Raw genomic sequence first — 27,922 nt, 5'->3', positions numbered from 1 at the left:
GAGGGCTCCAGTCATGGGATCTACAGGAAGCCTGGGGAGGACGGGCACCCACGCAGGGCACCTGCATGTGCCGCGCCCCTGCCTCCTCTTCTGCCCCCACGCTGGCTTCCTGGAGCCACAGGGCTGGGCCCCAGTCCCCACAGCGGGCAGGCTGTGCTGGAGCCCAAGGTCTGAGGAGAAACAGGGCTCCCTCCCTGCCCAGCAGACCCAGCGGCCCTGAGCATCCTCGGCTTCAGGACCCAAACTGCAGGGCCTGTCTCCTTTACAGCCTTTTGCTTGGATGGGAGACCTGCTCCGGGCTTTGGCTGGGGACGCCTGCCACGCTGAGGCTTCTCCCAAGTGCCCACAACTCTACCTGGTCAAGGGGCTGTGAGGCCTAGCCAGGCTCCTGGTGGGAGTCGGGCAGCGGGAAGACCCCTTGGAGCAGAATCTGGGTCTCTCCCCTACTCCAACCCCCGTGCCGGCCTCATGCTGGGCACCCAGAAGCCCAGTCACCCACTCCACCCCTCACCAGGGCCCTGGGGTCAGGCTGGGCCAGCCACACACCTGGAAACAGGATGGACAAGGCCACTACAGCCTGAGGCTCTGTGACCTCAGACAGCCAGGCCCTGGGGGACACCGTGAATGGGAATCTCCCTGCGGGGGAGTGGGGAGTCCAACAGCCAAGGCTTCATGGAGCAGCCACCAGGGGGAGTCACAACAGCTGGCGAGGGGGTGCCGGGACCCCAGGACCTTCTCAGGAAGCTCCTGCTGTCACAACCCAGGCTGCAGGCTAAAGTGAGGGAAGAGAGGTGGATGCTAACTTGAGGTATCAGGACTTTCAAAAAAACATCACTTGGGCCGTGCGCAATGGCTCACGCCTGTAATCCCAACTGCTCAGGAGGCTGAGGCAGGAGGATCACTTGAGCCCAGCAGTTCAAGACCAGCCTGGGCAACATAGCAAGACCCCTGTATCTTAAGGAAAAAAAAGGCCCTTGTACATGGTCTCTGGTCCCCCGGGATGGGGGTATGCTATCTGCTGGAGGCAGGCGAGGGGTCCAGGCAGAGTGGGGTGCAGGGATGGGCCGTGCAGCTCTGATCCAGTGGCCCTGGCCAAGCCAGCACCCCGTGGACGGCCCAGATCCGCCCTGGCCATCGACTAAGAGGCAGAGCCCTGAGTGAGCCACCGTAGCCAGTGGGGCTGGGTGGCTTGGAGGGGCAGCACCTTGGTCCGAGCGACCCGGGGTGGCATTCCCCTGCATCTTAAGACCATAAACAGCTACTACGCGCATTCATAAATACATAATTTTATTTGCTATTTCCAGGGGAAACTTAGGCATTAAACTGTAAGCTGATAAAATACAATACCTAAAAAAGTATAAAAGTATAAATATCCCCTTAGAATAAATTTTAGTGAATTAAGTCTTAATATCTTTAAATTAAAAAAACCACAAGCCTATCTACTATGTCAAGGTCAAAAATCAAACAACGCTAAGCGGCCAGCAGCTCCCCAGAGAGGATGCCCAGGAGCCCCAGCGGCCGCCTTCCTCCCAGGCTCTGCTGGGGAGGACAGGGTCGGCCGTGGCTAAGTCTGCCTTCTAGAAAGGCTTTTATAAATTGTTTAAGCCAAACATTTAACAACATACAAGAGACCTTACAAAAAGAAGGAGGTAAGTCCTAATGCTGGAGAATTGGTTAATCAGGTGACTGGCAAAGAAGAGGGTGAGGCCTAGTCAGGAAGTCTCCAGAAGCATTGAAAACCAGACAGTGTCAGAGCCTCTGACCTGCAGGCGGGAGGCCGGTGGTCATCTGCACAGTACCCCTTGGGAAGCCGGGGTTCCGGAAGCAAAGCGCTTGGAGCCTGCCCTGCACGCCGAGTCCCCAGACTCTGACAGGTCCCCACAGCCAGCTGAGAAAGGTCTGTTTTCAAAGCATGCGGGCAGCGGTTTCTAAAGGAATCCCAGCAGTCCCACGGCATGTCGGGCAGAGCCCGTGCAGGTCGAGTGAAGTCCCAAACATCCCAGAAAGAGAGGGAAGGCTGCATAGTTATACAAAGAAAATGAGAGAGCGGCGAGAGAGAGGCATTTGTGATGCTCTGTAAACATCCCGAATTTTCACCGAGACCGAGACCTTCAGCTCCAGAAGCCAGTGGACAGGCCTCCAGCCCAACCTCTATGCCAGGCGTGACAAGGCACTGACAGACACCAGCTCCCCGTGAGCCCGCAGTGGGAGGGGCGAGGCGACACTGCTACCTCGCGCTAACGGATGGAACAGATCAGTCTCCATGCAGCAAGCCCTGTGGGCATTTCCAGAGTAAAAACGCTGGGGAGTCTATCCACACAGAAAAGGGGTACAAAGTTCTCTTGCCTGGAAAATACAAATTGAGAAGCCTTGACTGTCCCGGGCTTGGTCAGGTGGGGTTGGAGCCTGTGTCAGAAGAAGGCCCGGCCTCGGAATGGCGCCGGGAAGTAGTGACGACGTAGAAGCCGCCTTTGTCAGGAGCTCTGCGAGGTCGAGAGAAACCAGCGATTCCGCCTGGGAGGCAGAGCAGACTCCCTGACCGAGACTAGGGCCTGGTGGTCGGACCAGAGGCCACGATGTGCTGGACACTGACGCGGCTGCGGCCGCTTCCTGCCAGTGAAGCCCAGGCTGCTTTTCCAGACTGTGTGTAGCACCAAGAACGCTTCCTTCACACGATCTTCAGGATTGAGCGGGCTGACTGGGAGTGTCTGCCTCAGTCCCATGTGGCACTTGGAAAAAACAGAGCGAGGCCCCCCCAAGAGGCAGCGCCCACCCGGGCGCCGCGCTCCCCCCACTTGGGGACGTCTGGCCTTGGACAGCTGGGCCCGTCTCTCACCACCCACCTCAGAGGCAAAAAAGGATTCACACCCAGATCTCTAGAAAAATGATCAAAAGCAGGTTTCTTCTCACAGCCAAGCTTCCTGGACATGGCAGTTCATTACATCTCGGGAAAACGTAAATCATTTCCTCAGCTGTCAATACTGTGTCCCTCACATCCTTGAGCCTCGTTCTTGCAAAATCTGAAAAACACCAAATGCATAAAATGAGGACTTGGGCTAAGGAGGTGGCCCTGACCAGGCGCCTGCTCCAGAGAACAGAGCCCACAGGCCTGGGGTCAGCTCGGGGAGCCCCGGGAGCCCCGGGAACCCAGCGGCACTGGCCAGGGTCTTGGGGACTCAGCTGGCAGGCCCAGGACCTTCACCGGGGTGTCTGGCACATCTCCAGGCCCCACACAGGGAGCGCTCACTGTGCATGGCAGCCCCTCCCAGACCCACCCAAAGGCACTGACTCTTGGGCCTCTCAGCCCACTCAGTCCTGGGCCTCAGACATGAAGTGCAACTCGGCCCGTGGGCCCCTCAGCAGTCCCCGCTCCCCAATTAAGTCTCTCCCTCTGTTCCTCCATGCCCACTGCAGCCCCCACCCCCACCCCGACGCCCGGACCCTCCTGGAGATGCCCCTCACCCAAGCCCTCGGCCCTGCACCTCAGCCTGGCCAGCCCACCTCATGTGCCAGCCCCTCCCGACTGCCCCATGGAACAACCACCAGCCCTCGGAGGGCCCTACCCCAAGTGCAGATCACGCTGCGGGGATCCCCTCCTCATCTGGACCACGTCAGCCCTGCAGAGCCCACGGCCCCTCGGCCCCCTGCCGTCCCCACCCTCCAATCTCCTCAAAACTCTTCCTCAAGGTACCCTCCCCACTTCCCTCACCAGTGTCCAGGAACCCCCTGAGGCCACCCCCAAGTCGGCCTGGGCTCCCCTGAGGACAGGCTCAGGCGCTGGCCAATGCTGCTGAGGTGAACTCCCAAAATGAGCCATGGCAGCTCCAGAGACCAGGTGGAGGGGAAATCACCCCACGCTCCCCAGCAGAGAGCTTCGGAGCCAGCCAGCCTCACTGTGCGTGGCCCACAACGGCTGTCTCCATGCGTCACGTGAGGGCTGCGCAACACCAGGTAGGGCAGCAACGCCCACGCCCTCGCCGGGCACAGCCTCCCAGAGGTCACTGCCATGCCGCACTGACCGGAGAGAGGGCAGTGGTGAGAGGTGCATGCCACCCCAGGCTTGTTCCGAAGGTTCCTGGAGGCCACGTTCCCTGAGCTGCTCAGCCTGACTCCAATACTCCACCCCCCAACAGCTCTGCCGTTCCCAGGCGGGTGCCCCCGAGGCTCAGTGCCCTGGACCACTTCCAGCTCGAGACTCCCACTCACTCTCCAGTGCCTCGGAGGAGCCCATCCCCCTGTGCCAGGGGCAGCACATCCCTCCCTGGGCCAGGGTGATTCCCAAGTTTACTGGGATGTCTGGAGTTGACTTGGGGAGACAGTGCAGCCCCCAAGCCCCCACCAGCCCTGTGTAAAACTAAGTAGTGCAGCGGACAGGCTGGGAGCAGTGTGGCATCTGAGCATCCGGGAGGCCCAACAGCTCCCTCCTGATGAGGGCAAGAGACCCCCTGGAGACCTGCAGCCAAAGTGCTGTCCTTCGCCCTCCCAAGGCCGGGAGCAGCACTGGCTACTCTAGACAGAGCCTGGGGTGAGACCCATGTTTTCTGGACACACTCTCTCCCTAGGCCATCTTCCACAGGAAAGTCCAACTGCAGACACCAACCAGGGGGCCCTTGAGGCTGTACCCCATGGCCAGGCACCCCCACAGGCAGGCAGGCCCAGGTGGCTGAGGGGCTTGCAGGACACGGCTGGCCTGGGAGGCTTGAGCGCATCAGGGATGCCACAGGATTTGGCAGCTGAGATCGGGGTCTGCTGTCTGTTGCACTGGTCCTGACCCCTTGGCCCTGAGCCTGTGGCCTAAGCCAGACAGGAAGGTCACCCACTAGGGCTGGCGGCAGGAGTGGCACTCCCTGCCCAGCCCCCAGGAGGGGCTCTTGGGTTCACGACCACTGATGTCCACAGCCTGGCCTGGCACGGGCACCCTCCAGTCATCCCAACAAACGCCCCAACACTGCCCCTGGGCATCTGCCCCACAGCAACAGCCCCAACCCCAAGACAGTGCTACTGAGGATCTACAGCTGGCATGGAGTGCGGACGGCTCTCGTCAACTACAGGCAGGGACAGACACACAGGGAGGGTCTGTGACGGGTCAGCTGGGGCCATGGGGTCAAGGAGGCCACGGAGCTCACCATGACATTCACACTTAATCTGAGCCACTCCCTGGGTGCCCCTGGTCCTCGTCGTCACTCTGGCGGCGTGCAGCGTGCAGTGGGGGAGAAGACAGGCTGTCAGGACAGTGCGGGTTGGGCGGGTGCCCCGGGCCCAAACCCCCACGCCCGGTGACCTTCCAGTGAGGCCACGCCACGAGGGGACACACAGGCTCAGGGGCTCTGCCACATCTCAGAGGTGCAAACCTCCCTGTGTGAGGCGGCTGCATCTCGCGATCCGGGGCTGGTCCTGTCCCACCATGTGCTGAGGGGCTGAACCCTGTCCAGAGGCGCCTGGCCTCTGGCCCCACTCCTGGCAAGCGGCGCTAGCCCGCAGATCTCGGCCTGATAGGAGGGCCTCTGCTGCCTGGGCTCTGTGGACCCCACTGCATTGGCCCCACTGCTGTGGGAGGCAGGGTGGGGCCCTGGGTCACAGGAGGGATCAGCCACGGGGGCAGGCGGTGGATCCACCCATCGAGTGTGGCTACAGAATGGAGCCCCAACAACACCAAGGAACCCCCTCCTCAGCCGCCCAGGCACTGGGAGACCCCGGCCTCTGCCCAGGCGCCCACCCTTGCTGATCTGAACCTGTCTCTCTCTGTTCCTTGGGAACAAAAGGCGGCCGCGAGTCTAAGCGCTCTCAGTGAGCTCTGCAAGTCCTTCTAGCAAGTTCTTGAGGGGCTGGCGTGGGAAGCAGGTGTGCTCATGTGTGGACCGCCTTCACTTGCAACAGGTGCAACCCCTCCCGCCCCACCACCCAGGCTCTCCTGCCGCCGCTGACTGAAGTGGGGGACAGCTGCCCAGCAGGGCCAGGCCACACATGCCGCAGGGACAAAAGCGACGAGGGCCCACAGCCCATGCGGCCCTGCGCAGCCCAGCCACCTGGGGTGCCCCCATCACGGTCCTCCAGCTCTGGCCCCCACAATCCCCCAGGGCCTCCTGAGGCTCTGGCCTGAGCTCTGCCTCCTGGGGCGCTGCTGACACCGCCCCCATCCAGAAGCCGCCACAGCTGCCCCACTTCAGAGCAGGCATTTTTGGAAAATGAAATAGGGCCACATTCTCAACCACAAAGGGATTTGGGGTCATGCCTGGAGCTTCCTCACAGTACAGAGCATGTCCTTTCTGCAGCTGCCAAGCCACCTGAGGGATAGGAGCCCAGGGGAGCTTGGTTATAAAAACTCAGCTCAGAAATAAAAAACTTCTAAAAATAAAACCATTTAGAAAAGAGTCCTACGATTGCTCCAAGAGGAAGAGAAGTGCCTCCTTGTGACTGAGCTGGGGCTCTCAGGGAGCCAGGGGTCGCCTCCTAGATCTGAGACTCAAATGGAAGAGCATCTCCGAGCCTGGCGGTGGAACCCCAGCTTCCACCCCGGCTGTCCCACACCAGGGCCTGCCCCAGCCTACACTGCTCCGGCCTTGAGGAACAGCAGTGGAGCAGGACTGGCCTCTGCCCACAGCAAGAGCACAACGGGTGGCCAGCGAGGGAGGCTCTGGGCCAGGACAGTCGCCTGAGGTGGAAAGGCTGCCGTGAGCTGGCCGCAGGCCTCAGAGAGACATGCTTAGTGGCCCCACCCCTCTGTTCCCAAGGGCATACCTCCAAAGGCCTACTCGGAGAGGCTCACGGGGACAGTCCTGGGCTGCTGGTGGCCGGCCAGAGGCCCCCAGCCAAGAGTCTGCGGTTGCCCAGGTGTCCCTGGTTTAATGCCACCAGTTAAAAGCCTTCCGGTTCTGGCGTCTCATGGCACCCACTCAACACCCTTTGCCAATGTCCCGAGCCTTCACCCCAGGCTGGCTCCCCACAGAGCCCGCCCCACCACCCAGGCTCTCCCAGACCCACGCAGACCCCAGCCAAGGGCTCTCCAGCCACCACCTGGCTCTGAGGTCCGGGAGTCCTGCCAGGTGCAGCTGGCCCAGGCCAAGGTCAGATTCTGCTTGGATGGACGCATTTGTACATCTTGGAGCCTCAACCTTAAGAACGTGCTCAGAGGAAATGCCACCAGAATGGGTCACCTGTGGGCAGGGCCACAGGGCCAACCTGAAAGCAAACGAGGCAGGGGTCCCTACATTTCACCCCAGCTGCCTGCCCCACAGAAAACAGAAGGGCCTGAGCCCCCGCAGAGTCTGCGCCGGTGCTGCCAGGCTGGGTGCCGCAAAGGGCCTACTCTGTGCAGCCTGAGAATCCCAGGGCCTGCAGGACACCCTCCTCTCGACAAAGATGAGGCCCACGTAGTGGCTGAGCCAGGGTGCCCACCCCTGCACTCAGGGATGGCCCAGACCCCCACCACGACAACTGGACCCCCATATCCCTGCACTCAGGGATGGCCCAGACCCCTATGACAGCCAGGCCTCAGCATCCCAAGTCCTCACACAGCAGAGGCTGGGCCCGGGGAACAGAGGACCCTGGGTCCCCTGAGACACAGCCCTCAGTGGCATTCCTAAGAGCATGGCCCCTGCAGCAGGCCTGGGGCCCCTTCCAGGAGCAGCTCTGCGTGCAGGCTGGGAGGCCGCAGGGGCTTACTGGGAGCCTGTATCAAGAGAACCTGTCCCACGGGACACCGTGTGTCCGAGAAGTCAGCAAGACCACCAGGGGCGGACACCGGGAGCTTGATGAGAATGGCAGAAAAGGAGGACGCTCTGAGAGGGCAAGAGCCTTCCCCACCCAAGACTGCCCCAGGCCAGGGCCGTCCCAGCACTCACCTTGGCCTTCTCGCTGGGCTCGCTGGCCGTACCGTACGGGGTGTTGTGCAGCTCCTTGGACACCACACAGAGGAACTCGGCTTGGTCTTCGTTCCCATAGTTGTAAGAGGAGCCGATGCTGACCAACTGCAAGGGAGACATAGCCTGAGATGCAGCCCAGTGAAGCCTGAGAGACCCAGCCTGGCTGACATGCCCAGGCTCAGGACGCGCCTGCCACCGCGAAAGCCACAGCAAAGACTGCCGACGCTTGAGGAAATGGATGGAAAACAAATCCCCGGAACACCTGCATGAGCACACGAGGCGGCACCCCACGCTGTGGCATGGCACGGGGCGAGCTCTTCCTCTGTGAGGACCCTGAGCTTTCCTTGGCGCTTCCAGCTGGGACAAAAGGGGCCGCTGCCCCAGGGGGAGGGAGCACGGACGGGTCCCTGAGCTGGGGCAGAGGGAGGCGGGCAGCGGGAGGAGAGTGGAGGGCGGCTCTGAAAACCTGGAGGGAAGAGCCTGGGACCAGCTGACTGGACCGAAAGCCGCTGGAGGAGCTGTGCTGTCCAGGAGTTCGGCCGGGGCGGGTCTGCTGCAGCCTGCTGGGCACACCCTTAGGCCACTCCAACCTGCCTCCCTCCGGGTCACCAGGCAGGCCAGGCCAATGCAGGTCCAGGGCCAACCTGTCTCTCTGGCCAGGCATCTGGCCCATGGCTGGCTACCCTGGGCCACCAGGCACTTCTGTGCTTTTAAAGGGAAAATTAAAAGGCAATACGCAAATCACAATAAGCATGCCAGCAGCAAATGACCAAGCCAAAAAGCAGCTGGATGGCGCTCACACTTTGGCCTCTCTAAGACCTGCACAGTTGGACCAACGGCCGGGAGAGCAGCCCGCAGCTACCTGCTGCTTCTGTGCAGCTGGCGGCTGACCCAGTGGGCAGCAGTGGACTCAGCCCAGTGAGGCGGCCACAGGGGTGCTGGCATGGGCCCAAGCAGCTAAGGGTACCCCTGGGAGCACTCACGGCTGTGCCCCCCGGAGCCCCTGTGTCCTCACAGCCACTTCCAAGCCCTGCTTGCAATCCCCTGCTGACCACTGGGGACTCTGGGTCCAGTCTGGCCACCTCCCAGCACCCCGCAGGGTCCCACCCCACAGCCGGGGCAGCTGGTCAGCCCAGCAGCTTCCCTACATGAACAGGGAGAAGGGGTCTCCAAGGGATGAAGCGTGCCAAGCAGGTCGTAATCAAGGAAGCGGGAGGACACCCGTTCTTTACAATGGGTTTGGAATCCACCCAGAAGCGCTAAGGGCGAAGACCTGAAGCTGCCCCGGGAGGCAGGTGCCCACCACGGGCAGGAGACATTGTTCCCTCCCAGCCAGAAGTCACAAGACGGTGGCAGAAGAGCACAGGTGCCACATGGGGACAGCCCTGTTTGCGGACCCCGAGCTGCTGACACGGCTTCCCAGGGCCCCAGCCCCACCAAGGGACAACTGGCAGGTGGGGCTCGCCCGGCAGCAAAGATTTCTGTTCCCGTGGGAGGCTCTGGCACAATTCTGATGAGGTCAGAGCAGGAGGAAGAGGCAGCCGCCCGTGCAGGGCAGGGCCCAAGCAGCTGGTCAGCAGCCCTGTCAGCACAGAGACCCAGAGTCACCCCAGCCCCCGGCCTAGGGGTCCAGGGTGGATGGTGGGACACAAATGTTTTTAGTGGCATTTTAAGGGGGGGGGGCTCCGAGTACCCTACAATGTGATCTATTATTTTGAAAGACTCAAAGGAAAAGGTAGCTTTCATTCAGAGGGACACTGGCTGAGCCTGTCACTCCCACAACTTGGCAGGCGCACTGGGCCATGGACAGAACCTGCCCCAGACAGAAGCAAGTGACAGAGGAAACTCTCAGGACAGGGAGGGCTGGGTGAGGTCACTGTCCCCACCCTCAGTGTCTGTCTAGCACCAGGAACAGCGGCAGCCAGGTCGTGGGCAAGGGCCCCCTGGTCAGAGGCCATGCCTCTCGTGTCCTGAGGTCCCCGATGACAAGCCACAATGCCATGGCACAGTGGCCCATGCAGCACGCAGATGGCTCCCGTGGAAGCTGCGGAAGAAGGTGTGCCCTGCACAGACCCATCAGACCCCACCTGCCGCAGCCTGGCAAAACCAGACAGAAGGCAACGGGGGCCTGGCAGCACCTTCCAGCATGGGCGGGAAGGGGAGGCAGCCTGGGAAAGGCGTCAGGGCCTCCATATGCTCCGATGGAGTGAGCTGTGGGGGACGGGGATTGCGCTGGATAGTGGGCTGGCCAGGAGGCTCTGGGGACGCCAATCCCCTCCCTCACACAGAGGTGCCAGGTGATGCGAAGAAAGCGCAGGCTGGGAAGAAGAGGCAGGCCAGGGAGGAGGGGAAGGTGCGGGGCAGAGCCTGAGACACCTCTGCCCACCCCACCCGAACTCCCACGGCTCCTCCAGTGGAAACAGGGCGCAGGTCGCTGCCGTGAGCACCCCCAGAACTGCAGGAAGACGCCAGCAGCAAAGTCTGCATTTCCAGGAACACTGAGCCCTGAGCCATTGTGAGCACAAGTTCAGCTGCAGCATGGATGCCACCAGGCTGGCCAGGGCCCCTCACCTGCTCGAACTTCCAGCCGTCGGACATGGTGGACACCATCTGCGTGAGCTCCTCCTCCTGGCACTGCAGCACACGGTACACATGCTTCACAGGCACCTGCAAGGACAATGGGCACAGGTAAGGGCGGGCCACCCATGTCCCACTGCTGCCTGTGGCCCCAGCCCAGGCGACCCAGGAAGGCTGAGGTCCACTCTGCAGTTCTCAGCGCAGGGCACGAGGCCCAAAGCAATCCTGAGCACATCCACAAAAGCAAAACACGCGGCCCCAACAGCTGCTGTTTTCTGCTTCCTCGTTCGCCTCCAAAAATATTTCTATTTCTAAGTTCCAAAATAAAATGAGTCATGTTCCTGAAATCCCAAGAGCACCTGTGGCTCGACATGACGACACGACAGCGTCCACGTCTGCTCTGCACGCAGAAACCGTGCAACCCTGAATTCATCGGTCGGCAAAGGCTCTGGCAAGCAGGGCCCTGAGAGCCAGTGCCAGACAAAGCTCGCTCCCAGCTACCAGAAAAAGGCTCTTGAACTTGCGCGACAGCCTGGACTTGGGCCTCCCAAAGGCTGAGCTGCTTCCCAAAACTCCATCCACCTCCTAATCCCCCACCTGCCTGGCACGCTTGCTGTGCCCCTCCAGGCAGCTGTGGTCCTGGGAGTGATGGTGAGCCACCAGGGCCGCCCGCCTGCATGGAGCTGCTCCCCAGTGGGCGGGGTGGCCCCACATCCCAGACAGTCACTACGGAGGACTCAGGCTGCAGACGGGGCTGGACGGAAACGCAGCAGTGAGAAGGGGTTCAGAGGTCCTGGGTCCTTGACCTTAAGGTGGTGACTCATGCCAGGGATGCATGAGTGACAAAGGCACACAGTGGCCTCGAGGTCACATGCCCGAGTTGCTTTATTCTGCAAGACAGTGAGATGCTACTGTGTCACAGCAAGGCTGGACCACAGACTCTCCCACCTGCACCATTTCCCGCCCACCTGCGTCATACAGGTAGGTAGACTGAGGCAGGGGGTGCCCACACAGCCCGGTCACACAACAGGGAAAAAAGCAGACTGGACAAGGCGACCCAGGGCGCGGGACGCAGCTCCTGCCCCACAGACAAGGAGCCCCTCCAGATCCCTCAGTGGCACCAAGGGAGCTCCAGCAGGAGGGGGAACTGGGCAAGTCGCTAGGTGGCCAGCGGCCCTGAGCGGCCAGGCTAGGAGCCTCTGCACAGGGCCCAGGGCTCTAAGTGGACCGAGACTTCTGATGGCAGCCGCAGCCACAGTGCGGCACATGCCCCACTCCTGGTGCCTTCCCAAGGGAGCTGAGCTTGGCGGAGGGGGTGGGGGCGGGCTCAGCTCTCAGGGACAGGACTGATGCCCAAGGCCCAGCAGTGGCCCCTCCACAGGAGGTACTGGGCAGAGCCCACCAACAACCTGGGCTCCCCGGGCTGCAGAAGGGCTGCGCCGGCTGTGAGAGGTCTGTCTGTGGCGACCCGCCCCTCTTCCCAATAAAACCAAGGTCCTTCTGACGCCTGCGCAGACCCGCACGACCCATCTGCTGTCTCCCTCCAGCCATGCTGGCTGCAGGCCCTTGGCACCCTCTGCTCCCTACCAGATGCCATCCACCTCAGGGTCTCCCCGACCGGCCCTCATGGGGCCCTCCTTCCCTACACACGTCTCCCATGCCCAACTTCCTCAGAGCCATCCTTTGGGGGCTCCCAGAGTCTGGGCCGGGCAGGATGAATGGATCCTTCAAGGGACCCTGGGGAGAGCCTGGTAGACAGAGCTGGCAGGCACTGGGGTGGTGACAGAGGACAAGGGTCTCAGGGTAGGAGAGCCCCAGACCGCAGGACTCATTTGGGAGGCAGCCGGTCGGGGGAGTAAAGGGGAGCCCTTCCTTCACACCAGCCATACAAGCTTCCAGCCTCAGTCATTTGTCTCACCTGCGATGTTTTGCTGTCTCGTTCTCTAATTTTGTCCTTTACAAGTTTTATTAATGAGGTGATATTGTAAAATTCTGCTTCCTCCAACACTCCTGGAATAAGGAAAAATAAATTGTCTTTACCAGACCAAACTAAACCAAAGAATCCACGCTTTACACCCACCCCTGCCCCTGCCCCTGCCCCTGCCCCTGCAATGAGGGCCCATGGCTCGGCCCAGTGGGAGCTGCCCAGGCCCCGACCTAACAGGCTTCCTGCAGACGTGTCAGCCCAGCAGGGCTCCTGGGATTATGGGCGGAGGGGCCGTGGTGAGAGGGCCGATGCGTGGACTGAACACCTCCAGCTCAGGTCACCCCAGGCAACCTTGAGAGACCTCCAGTGACCCGCCAGGTACGGAGCCGCTGCTTACGTGCAGCTCAGCGTATGTCTACGCCAAGGCCATGGTATGCTGGGGTTTGGATCTGGCATTTTCCCTCCAAGCCTGGAGGCGGACGCTTCCTGCTGGGACCCTGCTCATGGCCACGCCACCGGGTGGGGTGCTGTGTGGGGATCAGGCCTGCGGCCTTGTGCATATGTCTCAGTCACCTGGCACCTCAGTTGACCCCATTCAAAGGGAAGACTGTGGCTGGCTGAGAGGGTCACTTCCAGCTCTTCCCAAAGACTGCCATCCGTAATGTGCCACATTCAGGGACTGCAAACCTCCCTTAAGAGCCTTAAGAGCAGATTCCACAGGTCCTGCCTCAGGGCTTCCTCATGGGTGGTCTTCATTCCTCCAGGACCCCAGAGGAACCCACATATGGGACATGGCAGCTCAGGACAACACCCAGCCACCTACATGGGACAGGGCCACGCAGGATAGAGACAAGGAGACGAGGGCCTCAGAGACACAGGCTTCCCGGCCCCGCATGGGTCCCGCACAGCCCCCTTCTCCAGCACCCAGGGCATGAGTGGCTGCGTCAGGGGCGGGTTAGAGGCAGACCAGTGAGCCTGGGCGGCAGGGCCTTGGTCTGTGTCTAGCGCCCATTTCTGAGCCAATCCCACTAGGGGCAGACTGAGATAAAGCGAAGCCTCAACTGGAGCGGCTCCACGACAGAACACAAGCGGCTGCCCAAGCGACCAGAGAGAGTGCATGTGAAAGACATTCCCTGCAAAGAGACAGGAGTGGGCATCATGGCTCACAGCCTCAGAGCAGGGGCAGGGCTGGGCCACAGCCCCCGTCACTCCACGCCCCGCATGAACTCGGAGGAGGCAGGCAGATGCTGAGGCCCGCAGGCCCAGAACAGAAACGGAGTCAGACGCTGCCCAGTGCAGACCGATGCGCAGACACGGACCCGGGGGAGCAGGGCCACGCCTGCACGCAGGTGCCCAGAAACCCTCAGCCTTCACGGCGAGGCCTCGGGCTGTTCTGAGCCCAGCCAGCACCGCAGCACACAGGCAGGCCAGCCTGGGCCTAACGCGTGTGGGCGCCGTCCCTGCACCACGACCACTCAGAATGGAACACGGCAGCTGGCAGCAGCAGGCACAGTCCAGGTGATGGCACAGAGACATTCACCACCCTTGGGCTGTCCTTGAGGGAGAGCAGGCCAGGGAACCAGGCCCTGAGGCACACCATGGGCATCACCGGGCATGTGCCTCACACACCTGCTCAGACCACCTCAGTCACAGCAGGGAGGAGCCCCTCACACCCCTTGTGTCACCAGCCGGAGCCTGGACAGAGGGAGCCCTCCAAGGAGCTGCAGCCAGGGAGGACCCCACACCCACAGGGTCCCCAGGCCTCCCTGTCCGGCAGCTGCACCGCTGCCCGTGGCCTCAGCACCAGAACGTCGGCCCCAGCTTCAAAGTACAGGGCCTGCTCCTCCCTGGGGCCCCAGGCTGCAGGCATCTGTGTCTTAAGTGGAGCCCTTGGCACCTTTGTCGGGCCCTTGCCCCCAAAGCTAAGGCACCTGTGCCCAAAACTCGGCTTACCTTCCTCCGCGAGGTCTTTGTTAATCACCAGCTTGCCATGTCTCAGGTAGTTCAGCACGGGCCCAAAGTAGGTGGGGTCTCTGTCGATTAAATAGGCGCCTGTTTCATCCTAAAGAGAGCAGAGCACGGTGAGTCCTCCGTGAGAAGCCGAAGGTTCCTGCAGGTCCACCAAGGCCCAGCCACCTCAGGAGGCTTCAGAGGCACCAGGTTACCCAGGCCTCTCCCCAACAGACCTGAGCCTGCGGCATCTCAGGAAACCCCTGACGGTGTGGCCACGTCCTGCCGCCCACAGCCTAACCCTGACCAGCCACCACCCCAGGTCTAAGTGAGTTTAAGTCTCTCCGTATGGAGACAGCCTGGTTCTGCGTACTCCAAGGTGAGGCCACTGTGCCCTGGACCTCTGTCCTCACAACTGCAAGACCTCTAGGAAAACACACACGAAAACCTCACCCAGAGATGCCCTCGCGGGCAGGGCAGGGGCCTAGGGCTCAGCCTCAGAAGGACACCTCTGATGGCCACCAGCCTTGGCCTGCCCTCCTTGTGCCCGGGTCCTCCCCAGCCTACATGCAGCAATGGGGGGTCAGGGTGACAGGGGCTTCCTGCCAGGGGTGGAGAGGGCACCTTTCAGCAGGGGCGGCTGCCCAACAGGCCGGGAGTCAGCAGCGAGGGAGGCCCACAGTGACCTGCACTCAACAGCATCCGGGGCTTTCCCCAAGATCATCACTCACCTCACAGAGCCCTCGCCCCGGCTCAGTGCTCACGGAGGCCGAGATGTTTACAAAACAGACCCCTTGGAAGGTGTCCTCAAGCACCTGGGTGGAGGGACCCCTGAGAGGCACTGCCCCTGCTGCTACCACGGCCACTTCAATGTGGGCAGATGCCCTCTGAGGCCCGGGGTGCCCCACACATCACACCTTGCAGCCCCTTCCACAAAGCACAAGAGGCCCAGTGGCCCGGCTGTGAACACAGGATGGGGGCTCAGGCGCCCCAGGCCACCCCCATGGGGGAGACGGAAGAGGCAGTTTCTGTCACCTTATCCAGACCCAGGCCTGCTTGTCGGCTACACATCTGATGGGGGGACTGTGAAGCTGGCACAGCCTGTCTTCTACACAGACTCAGATCTTCGGTGTGGCTCTGCTGGGGCAGCTCCTGCCTCCCCCCACATGCCTGCAAGGGTCCTGCTCCCACCTGCGAGCCACTCCCACAGGGGCTGGTGCCTGCGGATGCCCTGGAGGCCGGGGAGCTGAGGCCTCCATCCAGAAACACCGGCAGCCTCCCCGGCAAGGCCCAGGGCCAAGCGCTAGAGAGAGAAGCAACCCCACACCCCATTCGGAGCAGGAGCAGCCCCCTCACCAGATGGTGGCTCCTGTGGGGCCATGGGCAGGTGCTGGCCACGGGAATGCCAGGCTCACAGATATGGGGAGGCCGAAGGTGTCTCCACCACAAAGCACGGGGCCACGCTAGGACCCTATTTGCATCCATGGACAAATTCTGCCATTTGGGTGCTAAGACCTAGTGGTCTCAAGAGATTTTCCCAAAGTCCACCACCGCAAACCTGCAACAACCTGCTCTTTTTAGATCACAGGGACTAAACTGAGTTTTGTGGCTGAGATAAAATCAATTAGGGCTCCGGGCACGGGGGCGCTGGACCCGGAGCCTCGGTGGCCCCCCTACTCCTTAGGGTGACCCCAGCTCCACACAGACCTGACCCCATCCTCCTTCCCCACCCTCCCCCGGAACACTCCAGCCAGAGCTGCCCACCCCACAGGCCCTGCCTCCTGGGCTTGCCCCTGCCTTTCCCCAGCCCTCCAGACTCCACAGCTCTCAAGCAAGGGCCAGGGCCATAGGGCCAGCTCCCGGGAAGAGGACGCTGGGCGGTCCTGCACAACTGCTAAAAAATGGACACCATTTCCCACAAAGGGGCCCAAGTCTGGCAAGGCAGCCAGTGCTGCCACCCGAGTCCAGGGATCCTCCCTGCCCCACCCCCATACAGAGAGAATGCTGGCCGCGTGACGTCTGCACACCGCTCAGCTCAGGAATTATTCATGGCTCACTGCTACCTCGACAGACCGCTGGCAGGAGGTCAGGAAAGATCAGATAGGGCGGAGGCTCGCCTCTGCCCAGGACAACCCCAGAGACCCCCTCTGTCAGCCATGGAGGCCTCCAGGCCTGGCCTCAGTGGTCAGACTGCAGGGTCACGGCCAGGCCACCTCAAGCCTCAGTTTCTTTATGAGCAAAAGGTGGGGGAGACCAGCTCATGTAGCTCGGGGCCGCCATGAGTGCCAGGGCACCCAACCTGTGGCAGGACCTGGGCACTGAGCCGTGACCTCTAGGCCAAGACAACCCACCATGCGCTTCTCGGGCCCTGGGCTGGTGCAAGAGGAGAAGAAAGCGTGCTGGGCGCCCCCAGACAACCAGGGCAGCCCCAGCCCAGCAACTGGAAGGACGAAGGCAGGAGGGAAGGAGGGCAGGGTGGGGACGGCCATCGGCGGAAACTGCACAGCAGGACAGAGGAACACAGACAGGTCCAAGGAGCCAGCAGGGCACTGAGCGTGCTGGCACTGGGCTCGGCCCCAAGACGGGCAGGCAGGGGTAGGCCGCTGCCGTGTCTTGGCCACTCCTACCACTGGGCGGGGCTGGCTTTTCCATTAAACACCCCCTTTAGGAGGCAGCTTTTGTGGCTGATGCTTTGAAGGAACTCCTGACCTCAGTCTGGCCACATCTGGCCCAGTGCGGTGATGCCAGCAGCAGGCCAACTGGTGCAGCTGCTGCCATCACGTGATACCTGCCGCTGCAGGGAGGGAACAGGGAGGAGGCGAACAGATCCCACTCCCCACACCACAGCCCACTGCTCTCAGCATGGCAGGAGAGCAGCATGGTTGGGTAGAGAGGGGCCCCGATGCAGAGCTGGGGCTGTGCTTCGGGGGCCTGGGGTGGGTAGTGAGAGTGGCACCAGCTTTGAGGACGCAGCCAGTGGCACAGCCATCACACCCACCCCACTGAAGATGTCAGGTTCCTGGGCCTCAGGAGGAGGATCTGCGTGGGGCTGCCTGGGGCTGCAGCCCTGGGGTTCGCCCCACCCAAACTATGGCTGCAGACCCGGGCTTCCCGCTCCATGGAGCAGGCAGGCCCACAACTGCAGCTGCCCAAACCACAGCCTCAGGCATCCCTGCACTCTTGGGGGCCCAGAAAGGCCCCTCTGCCGGGCCCTTGCAGGCTCAGAAGTGCCTGCTGTCACTGCCTGGCTTACTCCTATTGTTAGTGCCTGCTCCGATCTTGGAGCAAAGTTGGGGCCGAGCCCAGGCGCCATGTATGGCAGCAGGAGGCAGATAGATTCCTGGGCAGAAGGGGGCAGGTCCCCGGTAAGGCCCCACCTTCAGGCCAGGGAGGGGATGAAGGCTGGGGCCGGGCTGCCAGTCCCGGGGACCAGAGCGGGGACTTGTGGTGCGTTTTCCGGGCCTGCCCATGAACCAATTAGTATGCACTTCCTTCCCTCTGGGTCCATAAGAGCCCTGGGCTCAGCCAGAGCAGGGCAGAGGACAAAGAGGACAGAGACAATTGGCAAGTGGAAGACCAGCTGCAGAGGGAAGCTACCCTCTCTGCTGAGAGCTGGGAAGTCAATGGGGACCTGCTCATGGAGAGGAGCGAGCCAGTCCGGGGCCTCTTCTCTGCTGAGAGCTGCCAACTGAATGAGCCGACCTGCCTACAGAGAGGAGCTGCCCCCACAGTCTCCTCTGCACTGTCCCAACACTTGGTAAAGCTTCTCTTCGTCATGCTCACCCTCCACTTGTCTGCTACCTCATTCTTCCTGGACGCAGAACAGGAACTTGGACAAAGGTGCTGCCGGCCAGAGACGTTTCTGGCCAGAAAAGCGACACCCTAAAGATACCGTATCAGCAGGGCTGGGCACATCCAGACACGGGGACGTGGAGCTTTGCAAGGCCAAGTTTACCAGCTGGAGCCATGGCACCTTTTCAGGGTGCCTGAAGAGAGACCCTGCTGGCAGTGAGAGCTCCGGCCACAGTGGCTGGGCTCTACCCAGCTCATCTCAGTCCCTGGAGCTCAGGCTCCCGACAGAGGGACCAGGAAGGGCCCGGACGCACCTGTGTGGGAACCGCAAGCCCCAGGAACCTTCCTGATGCGCTTTCCCTGCAGCCTGTGGCTCCAGCCCATCCCTGTGCTCAGGGGCCAGCAGCCTGGGTGCAAAACACCCAGCCATCAAAGGCAGGGGAGGCTGAGGCACCGCGGGGGACCCCACCTGCATCCAGATAGGAAGAGACTTGAAAGGAGCAGCCTCTGGAAGACTTCCAGGAGTCCAGATGCTTGTTGCCAACCTCGCTGGGAGCCAAGGCTGCAGGGCAGAGGAGCAGAGAACCCCAGCTGCGTCTACCAAGAACCTGCCGCTCTGGAACCTGCCAGCTGCTCCACACCCCCGCCGCCCCAGTGCCTCCAGGACAGTGGGCTTCATATGGGGCCCCCGCCACACTACACTCCTCCCACGTGGTTCAGTTCTCCGAGCCCCACGACCTCTGGGCCCATGCAGGACCTACCCAGGCTCCATGGACTCGGCGCGCCGGGCCTGCAGCTGCCCCCACAGCCCTCTCCCAGAGTGACACTGCAGAGCCCTGCGTGGCCCTAGAACCCAGCTGAGCCGCCGGGCACCAGAGGCTGAAGGGCGAGCAGCAGGCTGAACCCTTGGTGGGAAATTCCAAAACTGGCTCTTCTGTGGCTGGCCTCACAGCTCTCCGGCCGTTTCTTCCCATGGGTTCCTTCTAACTGGTGGGTTTCCTCGAGAAACAGGCCCTGTCTGGGCAGAGCCGAAGGTCAGGGACATCCGCGCCAGGGCGGGGAGGTAGTGGCGTGTGGAGGTGCTGCTCTCACCACTGCTCTCTTTGAAGCTTTCAACGAGAGATTTCCACATCCATAGGAAGTGCCAGGGTCTTAAACCAGGACCCCCAAATCCCACCAGGGTTTGGGTCTCGCTGTGGCCTGACTCGCTTCCAAGCATGTAGGCAGGGTCTTGGTGCTCCCAGCTCGGGTGAGCCCACGTGTTCCAGATCGGCCTAGTGTGTGCGGGGGCTACTCGTGGTGCCAGCCCAGTCCCAGACAGTGCCCAGCCCAGGCGCGAGGGCCTCGGCAGCTCACTGCTGGTGTTGGGGATGTGGATCAGCCTCCACCCTGATGCAGAAACAACAAAAAAATATGGAACATGGGAAAATGGGAAACACAAAATCATACAAAATTCAGGATATACTCCAAGGCTCACGGAGACAAAGGCAGCGAGGTCACCTCGGGGAGGTTTAGAACAGCATCTGGGCCAACCTAGGCAGGGCCCCTGTGCTGCCTGTAAGGCCATCAGCGGCGCCTGCCCAAGCCCCCACGACACGAGGAAGGAAAGATGCCCCGGCCCGCTCACGCCTCTAAGACTGGGATGAGGAGAGGCGGCCAGGAAGCCAGCGAGATGCCGCGGGCTGGGCGTGGGGGTGCTCTTCTTCCTGGCTTTCCCGTGCGTTCCACGGCTTACACAACCAGCACAGGCTGCGCTTGATCTCAGGAAGGTTCGTGGTGGTTTTTTTCTAAAACAGCCATAATTAAGACTGTTTTATTGACAAGTCATCTCCCTCATCTTCCCCGCGTCTCACTGAATTGGCATCTGACCTACTTGTGGCCGGGCCCAAGCTGGCATTGAGTGGGCCCAGCAGACTGGGCTGAGCCACCCATCTCCAGAGGTCCCAGCCTTCAGCCGGAGCCACTGGCCGTAGGCCGGGCAGGACAGTTTCCAAACCACAGAGGAGAGGGTGACCCTGGCCACAGGAGCACATGGGAGACAGCACCGAGCCAGGGCACACACAGCCCTGGGAGACGGAGGAAGACTCCGCAGACAGAGCTGACTGCTCGCCCACTCCCCAAGTCCACAGGGCAGCCGCAGATGGACGTCTGGTCAGGAGAGCAGCACTCAGAGAAGTGTGGTAACAAGACTGGCCGCTCTGCTCATCTCACCAGACTCCGGCTGCAGCCCTCTACCCCCCATGCTGTCACCCAGTAAAGCACCGGGGGCAACGTGGGGGTTCCCCAACCTCTCAGGGACAGGTCCCTAATGCAACCAGCAGCCTTGAAAATGGCAGTGAAGGGCTGGGCACAGTGGCTTACGCCTGTGATCCCAGCACTTTGGGAGGCCAAGGTAGGCGGATTACCTGAGGTGAGGAGTTCAACACCAGCCTGACCAACATGGCGAAACCCTGTCTCTACTAAAAATACAAAAATTAGCCAGGCATGGTGGAGGGTGCCTGTAATCCCAGCTACTAGGGAGGCTGAGGCAGGAGAATCACTTGAACCTGAGAGCCCCGTTGCAGTGAGCCAAAATTGTGCATTACACTCCAGCCTGGGCGATACAGTGAGGCTCTGTCTCAAAAAAAAAAAAAAAAAAGAAAACGGCAGTGAGGAATGAGGGTGGAGACTGCCAGGCTCTCACGCCAGATTCTGAACCCAACATAACCCTGCTGCTGCCTGCCCCTCCCGCAGCTCCCAGAGCTCTGCAAAGAGGGTCGGCCCTGCGGCTCTCAGTCATTCCCGGTGCTCGGAGACACGTGCCACCAGAGGGGAACGAAATCAAGAGGGTGCAGTGCCCTGAGCCAATCCAGGAGATAAACTCTGTCAAATTGCCCCACAGAAATCTAGACGCGAAGGCATAGAATTTCCTGTGCACCAACATCTGCAATCAACCTAATTAGAAATACTTAGTTTTTACTCTGAAATTATCCATTTCAAGTGACTGTTTCAATTTCACACACAAAACCTTCACCTCTACTCTCTCTCCTGTTTTGTTTTATGCAGCTGTGGTGTATCTTTGGCCCACAAGAGGACTTTGATGTCACCAATTACTCATGGGGAAACTGAGGCCAGAGACCAAGGAGGCTTGTCCAAGGCAGCCAGATTCGGAGAGCAGGGTGGGGCCCCCGCGCCCTGGTCGCCAGGCCTGCTGCCTCCCCACCACCCTTCCCTTCCATTGCTTCTCGGCCTCACCCAGCATAGAAACTGGAATTTGGGAGGTCCGTGCCCCACACATGACTCAAAGCTTAGTGAGAAGCAGACGTGTGTGGACTCACGACCTGGCCCCTCACACGAGGTCCTGCGGCTTCTCGGGGAAGAAACATGCTTCAGGTGAACCACAGGGGGTCTTGCCAAGCCGAGGTCGCTGCAGAGAGTCCTGCTCTGCTCGGCAGGAACTGGAGCCCTCTCAGGAGCAGGGGTCTCAGGTTTCTTGCAAGAAAACTCGGGGGCAGCCCAGGAAGCCCTGCCCTCCCCACAGTGCAGGGTCCAGTGCCCAGAGGTGGAGACCCACTCTGCAGGGGCCTGTCCTGCTAGGGTCAGCCAGAGCTCTGGGTGGCAGCAGGGGGACTGGCAGGGCGAGCCATTCCTGGCCATACATGCTGCCTTCAGGGACCTCCGGTGCATCACCCGAGGCTGACAGGGCTGAGTGTGGCCAGAGGCTGACATTAACAGAAATTAAGTGCGGCTGCGGGAGGGGAAAAGCGTTCTTAGCATACCGTTTCTAAAAGTAAAGTACACTCACACCTGTAATCCCAGCACTGTGGGAGGCCAAGGCGGGCAGATCACCGGAGGTCAGGAGTTCGAGACCAGCCTGGCCAACATGGCAAAACCCCTTCTCTACTGACTATACAAAAATCAGCCAGACATGGTGGCTCGTGCCTGTAATCCCAGCTACTTGGGAGGGTGGGGCAGGAGAAATGCTTGAACCCAGGAGGCAGAGGTTGCAGTGAGCCGAGATCACCCCACCGCACTCCAGCCTGGGGGACAGAGCGAGACTCCATCTCAAATAAATAAATAAATATATATATATATTTAATAATAAAAACCAAGTACAAACATGAAATGAAGACCGCCAGGCACAACCTCTCCTGACTGCACTGACCTGGCACCAGGCACAGGGCGGGGGCATCACATTTGTCATCTTCAGGACAGGATGTCACAGTAAAGTAAGGACTTTACAGAGGAAGAAAGTACAGCTCACAGGGACACGAAATCACCCCAAGTCATAAGGCAGGCCCGAGGTGGGCAGAGTCCAACCCAGGCTCCCCAACTCCAAGGAAGATGCTCTGTCACATCAACCCCAGGCCAGAATGTTCTAGACATTCTGCAGTCCATGGAGAACTGCCGAGTTGACGCCCAGGGAGAACAAGCATGTCCTGGGAGAGAGATGGCTTGCTGGCACCTTGGCTACAAGGACCCTTCCCATGGCGCCAGGCAGGCAGGTTCTTCCCCAGGCTTTAAAGACCATGCCTGGGGACTGCTTACCTGGGGCGTGGAGGGGGGGCCTGCTAAAAGAACCCAAGTGCCTACAGGTGTCTGAAAAGGAGTCCGTGGGATGCCTGGTGGTTAACGACAGGGCCGGGGAGAGACCAGGCAGCAGGCGCCCCCATCACGGCCACAGCCCTGGCGAGGCTTTAGACCTCACTCCATGACCTTTCAGAGCAAAAACGGCCACACACAATCCGTAAGCAAATGGGCATCTCTGCATTCCCGTAAAACTTTACTTGCAAAAACAGGCGGGTGGACCAGCTTTCTGACTCCTGCTCTAAACCAAGACTAGTCACTGCCCTGCTGGACGACAGCCACTGAAGGCTGTATCTGCAGGGCCAGAAAGAGGAACCGCCCTGCAGCGACAGCATTTCCTCCCAGCCACCCGCAGAAGTCTGGAGGCGAGAATGCCGAAGACCGCGGGCGCGTGTCAGGTGCCCCGAAACAAGCTCTTCTCAGAAAGGCTCAAAACTGTTTTCTTTCATTCTTCCTAGCTAGGACTGAACCCATCAGAAACGTTCCATTTCATCACCAGAGGCGAGTCCTTTTCTCAGGAATTTATGGAACTGACGCGTGGCCTAAGGTCTAAAGGGCTTCAAGTGAGGCACCTGATAAAGAGGTGAGCACAGGTTTGCTGAGGACCAGCACCTGCTGCAGTGGGGAAGGAGCGGGGAGCCCCCAGCACCGCGGGGACCATCACAGATGTCCAGAATAGAAGATGACTTGTGGTCAGAGCGAAGATCATGCTCAGAGCCACATCCTCAACTGAAGCATGAAACAAAGTCCATCAGCATCGCAGACACCCACAAACGGCCTCAAACGGAGGCCGCCATAGCTCTCACCAGTGCTGGCTACACAGAACATCATCTGCCATCTCCACTAGACGTGATCCCCACTTCTCTTGCCAAGCGGCTTCAAAGACGGTACTCTAGCCCACACCCCATCACTGAGCCCTGTCTGAACAATTCCTTCCATAACTTTCCACCCCCGAGGTCTTGCCAACACCAAGTACACTGTTAGAGGCACCCTGACTGCCCCACCTCTCAAAGACCCATCTGATGCCACCACATCTGCAACCGTCAAGCCGGGACAACGGCCTTGTTCAAAGGGCAAAAGTTCACGTGCAGTTTTCTCCAAGGCTGCCTCAGCTGCAGGAACCGAAGCCTCCCCAAATTCTCCTCCATCTGAGTGGTTTCCAACCATAAAGCAGTAGTATTTCCTGTTTCCTTTTAACTCCTCAAGTATCTCCACACTAAAGCAGGGGCTGGTTTAGCTGGAAACAACAAACTCGACTTTGTTTTCAACAATGCCTATGGGCCGGGGACCATGCAATACAAGAGACCTAACCAAAATGAATCGAGTCTTTGGGAAGCCGTATTCCACCTGGCCTGCCCTTGAAGACACCATGGAAGAGAAAAATGACAGAACAGCAGATGAGCAGATGCTGAAATGCTCAACACAGCCACAGTCCTGCTGGAGGAAGTCCCAGGAGGAAGTGAGAATTCACACCGGGCTGTCTAGAAAGAGAACTTTGTGGCAGCAGCCGGCCCTTGGGACAGCAGAGTAAGGGCTTGGGAGCATGGAGTACGGCAGGTGGTGGGTCCCAAGCCGGGCTCTGAGGACTTGGTTGGGGGCAGTCACAGCCCAGAAGCTTAGATGTGGGGCCAGAGGGCAATCAAGCCAGCCCCTTGATGTGCGTGGCTTTCACCACCCTCCCTAACAACCCGTCGGTCAAGAGCTCCCCTCCCTACCAGATAGGATGCTTTAGCAGGGTGCTCTCCCAACCTCTCAGGCACCCAAAGCTTCTATGGTTTCTTGGGAACTCCTCCCTCTTAAATCTCCCCACCCAACTCCTCTCCAGACCCCCACACTCTGCAAGCCCAGGTGCTCACTCCACACAAGTCTAATAATCCAGGCAGGGACTCTTCCACCAGATCCATGCTTAAGTCCAACTCGAGGAATATTCTTTCATTAATCTCAACTCTGAGGTCAGGCCTTGGAGATCTTTACAGATGAATCAACATCCTGTTTGTCTTCCAACGTGTAATTAATGGCCTCCCACTGCTGACACCCCTTCCCCTCCTCCTCAGATTCCTCAGTCAGCATTTAATTAGGAGGAATCTCCTGGGACATTCTTTCATCAGAGCCACTGTAGACAAAACTAAGATGAAGCATTTTACACATTTCCTCATTTGATGAAATACACTGAAAAACACTGTAGTAACGTGACTAATATGAATTCGCACTACACTTTTGGCAAATTATCTGTCACTAAAACTAACCTTATTTACTCCAATTATTGTTTTCTTCTTTTCTTTTTTCTTTTTTGTTTTTTATTTTTGAGACAGAGTCTCGATCTGTCGCCCATGCTGGAGTGCAGTGGCGCAACCTCAGCCCACTGTAACCTCTGCCTCTCGGTTCAAGTGGTTCTCCTGCCTCAGCCTCCCGAGTAGCTGGGAGTACAGGCACGCGCCACCATGCCCAGCTAATTTGTTTGTATTTTTAGTAGAGACGGGGTTTTGCCATGTTGGCCAGGCTTCTCTCAAACTCCTGACCTCAGGTGATTCAGGCGCCTCGGCCTCCCAAAGTGCTGGGATTACAGGCATGAGCCACCTTGCCCGGCCCCTACTCCAATTATTGTATGAGACAGAGACTGTATCTGCTACTTTACCTTCATGTTCTGAATTTGAGTTTTACCATTTGGAAATCAAACCTGGTTAAATGGATGATGATGAAAAGAGCAAGTATAACACAGATATATTCAGAAAGATTAATTACCCCTCACCCAAAGAATTGATTCCTACAGTAAAGCATTTTTTTGTTTGTTTGAGACAGAGTCTTGCTCTGTCATCCAAGCTAGAGTGCAGTGGCGTGATCTTGACTCACTGTAACCTCCGCCTCCCGGGTTCAAGCGATTCTTCTGCCTCAGCCTCCAGAGTAGCTGGGACTACAGGCATGCGCCACCACGCCTGGCTTATTTATTTATTTATTTTTTTTGTGATGGAGTCTTGCTCTTTCGCCCAGGCTGGACTGCAGTGGCGCTAACTAGGCTCACTGCAAGCTCCTCCTTCCAGGCTCACGCCATTCTCCTGCCTCAGACTGCCTAGTAGCTGGGACTACAGGTGCTCGCCACTGCGCCTGGCTCATTTTTTGTATTTTTAGTAGAGACAGGGTTTCATCATGTTAGCCAGGATGGTCTCGATCTCCTGACCTCGTGATCCGCCTGCGTTGGCCTCCCAAAGTGCTGGGATTACAGACGTGAGCCACCGTGCCCACCTTTTTGTATTTTTAGTAAAGACCGGGCATCACCATATTGGCCCGGTTGGTTTTGAATGAGATCCACCTGCCTGGGCCTCCCAAAGTGTTGGGATTACAGGCATGAGCCACCGCGCCCGGCCCATAATTTTTAACAAAGTCTTAAGGAACAGTAAAGCAAAGGGATCAACCACCTTAACTGTGCTAAAGTTCATCAACTGCGAATCAAGTGCTCCAGTGCTGAATAGACAACCATTGCCTCAAAGAACCCAATGGACAAGAGCAATTTAAACTCTAATTTCATATACAAAACAGGAATGCTTGAGTAGAAAGGCAAGGGAGTGACCACTAAGCCCTGGTATTTAAAAAGAAAAACCAAACAGTAAAACATACACCCACACTTATAAAAGGAAAATCACAGCTAACAAACGCCTATTTCTATCCTGGGGATGACTGTCATTTCCTGGGAGGTCAATTCTCTGAGTAGAGGGCTTGGTCAAATGAGCAATGGAAACAGTTGCAAGTTGTGGGGAGGCACAGGAGGGTTGGCATCTCAAACCTTCATTTCCACCCACAAGGCTGCCTTAGCACTAACTCCAGATTCTCATTTCCTGATCACGGTCATGCCATGCTGAGAATGGTCTCAGTCAGGCTTCTCAAACTTGAAGAGGGATCCGAACCTTTCTGGGAAGCCTCCTGCATGGCAAATGTTGGCTGCCAAGGCACAAAGCCAAGCGCAATCATGTAAGCTCAACTGAAAGACCCAGCAAAGTTAGTATAAGGCTTGTGAACTGCCTTGAATAAATATAGGTAACAACTTCTTCAAACAGGCTTTTTTGTGAGTTTCAATCCTGCACAACTCCCAAGACACGGTTCCTCGGCTCCGCAACTCTTGACAAATAAAGGTAACAAAAGGTTTCTATTACCATCTGCCCAACAGCATGAGCATTTCGCTTGATGAAAGACAAGCTGCAAACTAACCTGGAAATTCCTGTCCTTTTGCGAACACAGTGGGAAAACTAAGCCAATTAGAAAGCAGATTGAAAGATTCCTTACCTGGCCCTTCCTGGACATCCCTAAAGCAACCCTTAATATGAGCAAAATCCCCTTCGAAAAATCATACTATATACTACGGACGCATCTTCTAAGAGGTGCTGAGTGGGTGCTGCGTGCTGTGGATGGAAAGGATGGAGCGCCAACTCTCTAAATGCAAGTCACCGGGGAAAAAAAGGGCCGCCCATATCAACCCCCACATCAGCGTTAATTCAAACGTCCAGAATGTGAAACAACGCCAAGGGTTCTGTTTCCAGAGCCAGCAAGTACCCTGGGACAGAGAAGAGAAGGCGTTCAGACATCCTGGCCAAAAGAACCTAGTGAGAAAAAGAAAGTAGAATCACAGCAAAGTCCGGGGTCTAGGAAGCCTCCTCCACCAAAGAGCAAAGAGGGCGAGGAAGAGACACCCCCAAGGTGAAGCGACTCAGGATCCTCAAAGGCAGTGGACGCCAGGGCGCCATCCTCACCCTCCCCTCCCAGGGTAGGGGATCGGGGCAAGCTGGGGAGGAGCTGGCGACAAGGGAGCGCGGGGCTCGAAGCCCGAGGAGAGTCGCTCGCTCCCGCTGAAGTCTCCTCCGCACGAAGCAGGGCGTGTGCAGGAGCCCCAGGCCGGGAAGGCCAGGACTCTCCGGGCTGGCCCGTGAGGCCCTCACCTTGTCTGAGTCCAGGTCGGGATCGGCCTGGCATAAGCGGTACAGGAAGGATTTCGGGTCCCGGCACAGGGTCTGCCGAGTGGTGAGGAAGTAGGTGCCGCCGACGTTGAGTCGGACCCACTTGGACACGCTGCCGGGGCGCTGGGCCAGGGCGCCGAGCCCAGCGCTGCAGCGGCGGCACAGGCCGCCCCCCAGCCCCGCCCCGATGCCGCCCCGGGCCGGCGACAGGAGCTCGCAGTGATTCTCCGCCATGATCCCAGCAAGCCCCGCCACAGCTCCCTTCCACCGGAAGCGTCCGGCTTTTAATAGCGTCCTCTGAGTTC

At 59.2% G+C, this 27,922-nt stretch overlaps 1 protein-coding gene across 1 annotated transcript; it reads right to left on the bottom strand.

Moving 5' to 3' along the window:
* Positions 1–1,270: 1,270 nt before the first annotated feature.
* KCTD5 (potassium channel tetramerization domain containing 5) lies at positions 1,271–27,922 on the bottom strand. The gene is made up of 6 exons (XM_004057018.5): positions 27,600–27,922; positions 14,320–14,428; positions 12,358–12,449; positions 10,434–10,529; positions 7,842–7,967; positions 1,271–3,020 (listed from the first exon to the last, which is right to left on the bottom strand). The coding sequence occupies exons 1-6, from the start codon at positions 27,849–27,851 to the stop codon at positions 2,991–2,993; spliced, it is 705 nt and encodes a 234-aa protein (XP_004057066.3). The 5' UTR covers positions 27,852–27,922; the 3' UTR covers positions 1,271–2,990.

Source organism: Gorilla gorilla, chromosome 18 (genome assembly GCF_029281585.2).
Source record: "Gorilla gorilla gorilla isolate KB3781 chromosome 18, NHGRI_mGorGor1-v2.1_pri, whole genome shotgun sequence".
NCBI lineage: Eukaryota > Metazoa > Chordata > Mammalia > Primates > Hominidae > Gorilla > Gorilla gorilla.
Note: the sequence above shows the minus strand (reverse complement) of the source record. Positions and strands in the feature narration are given on the sequence as shown.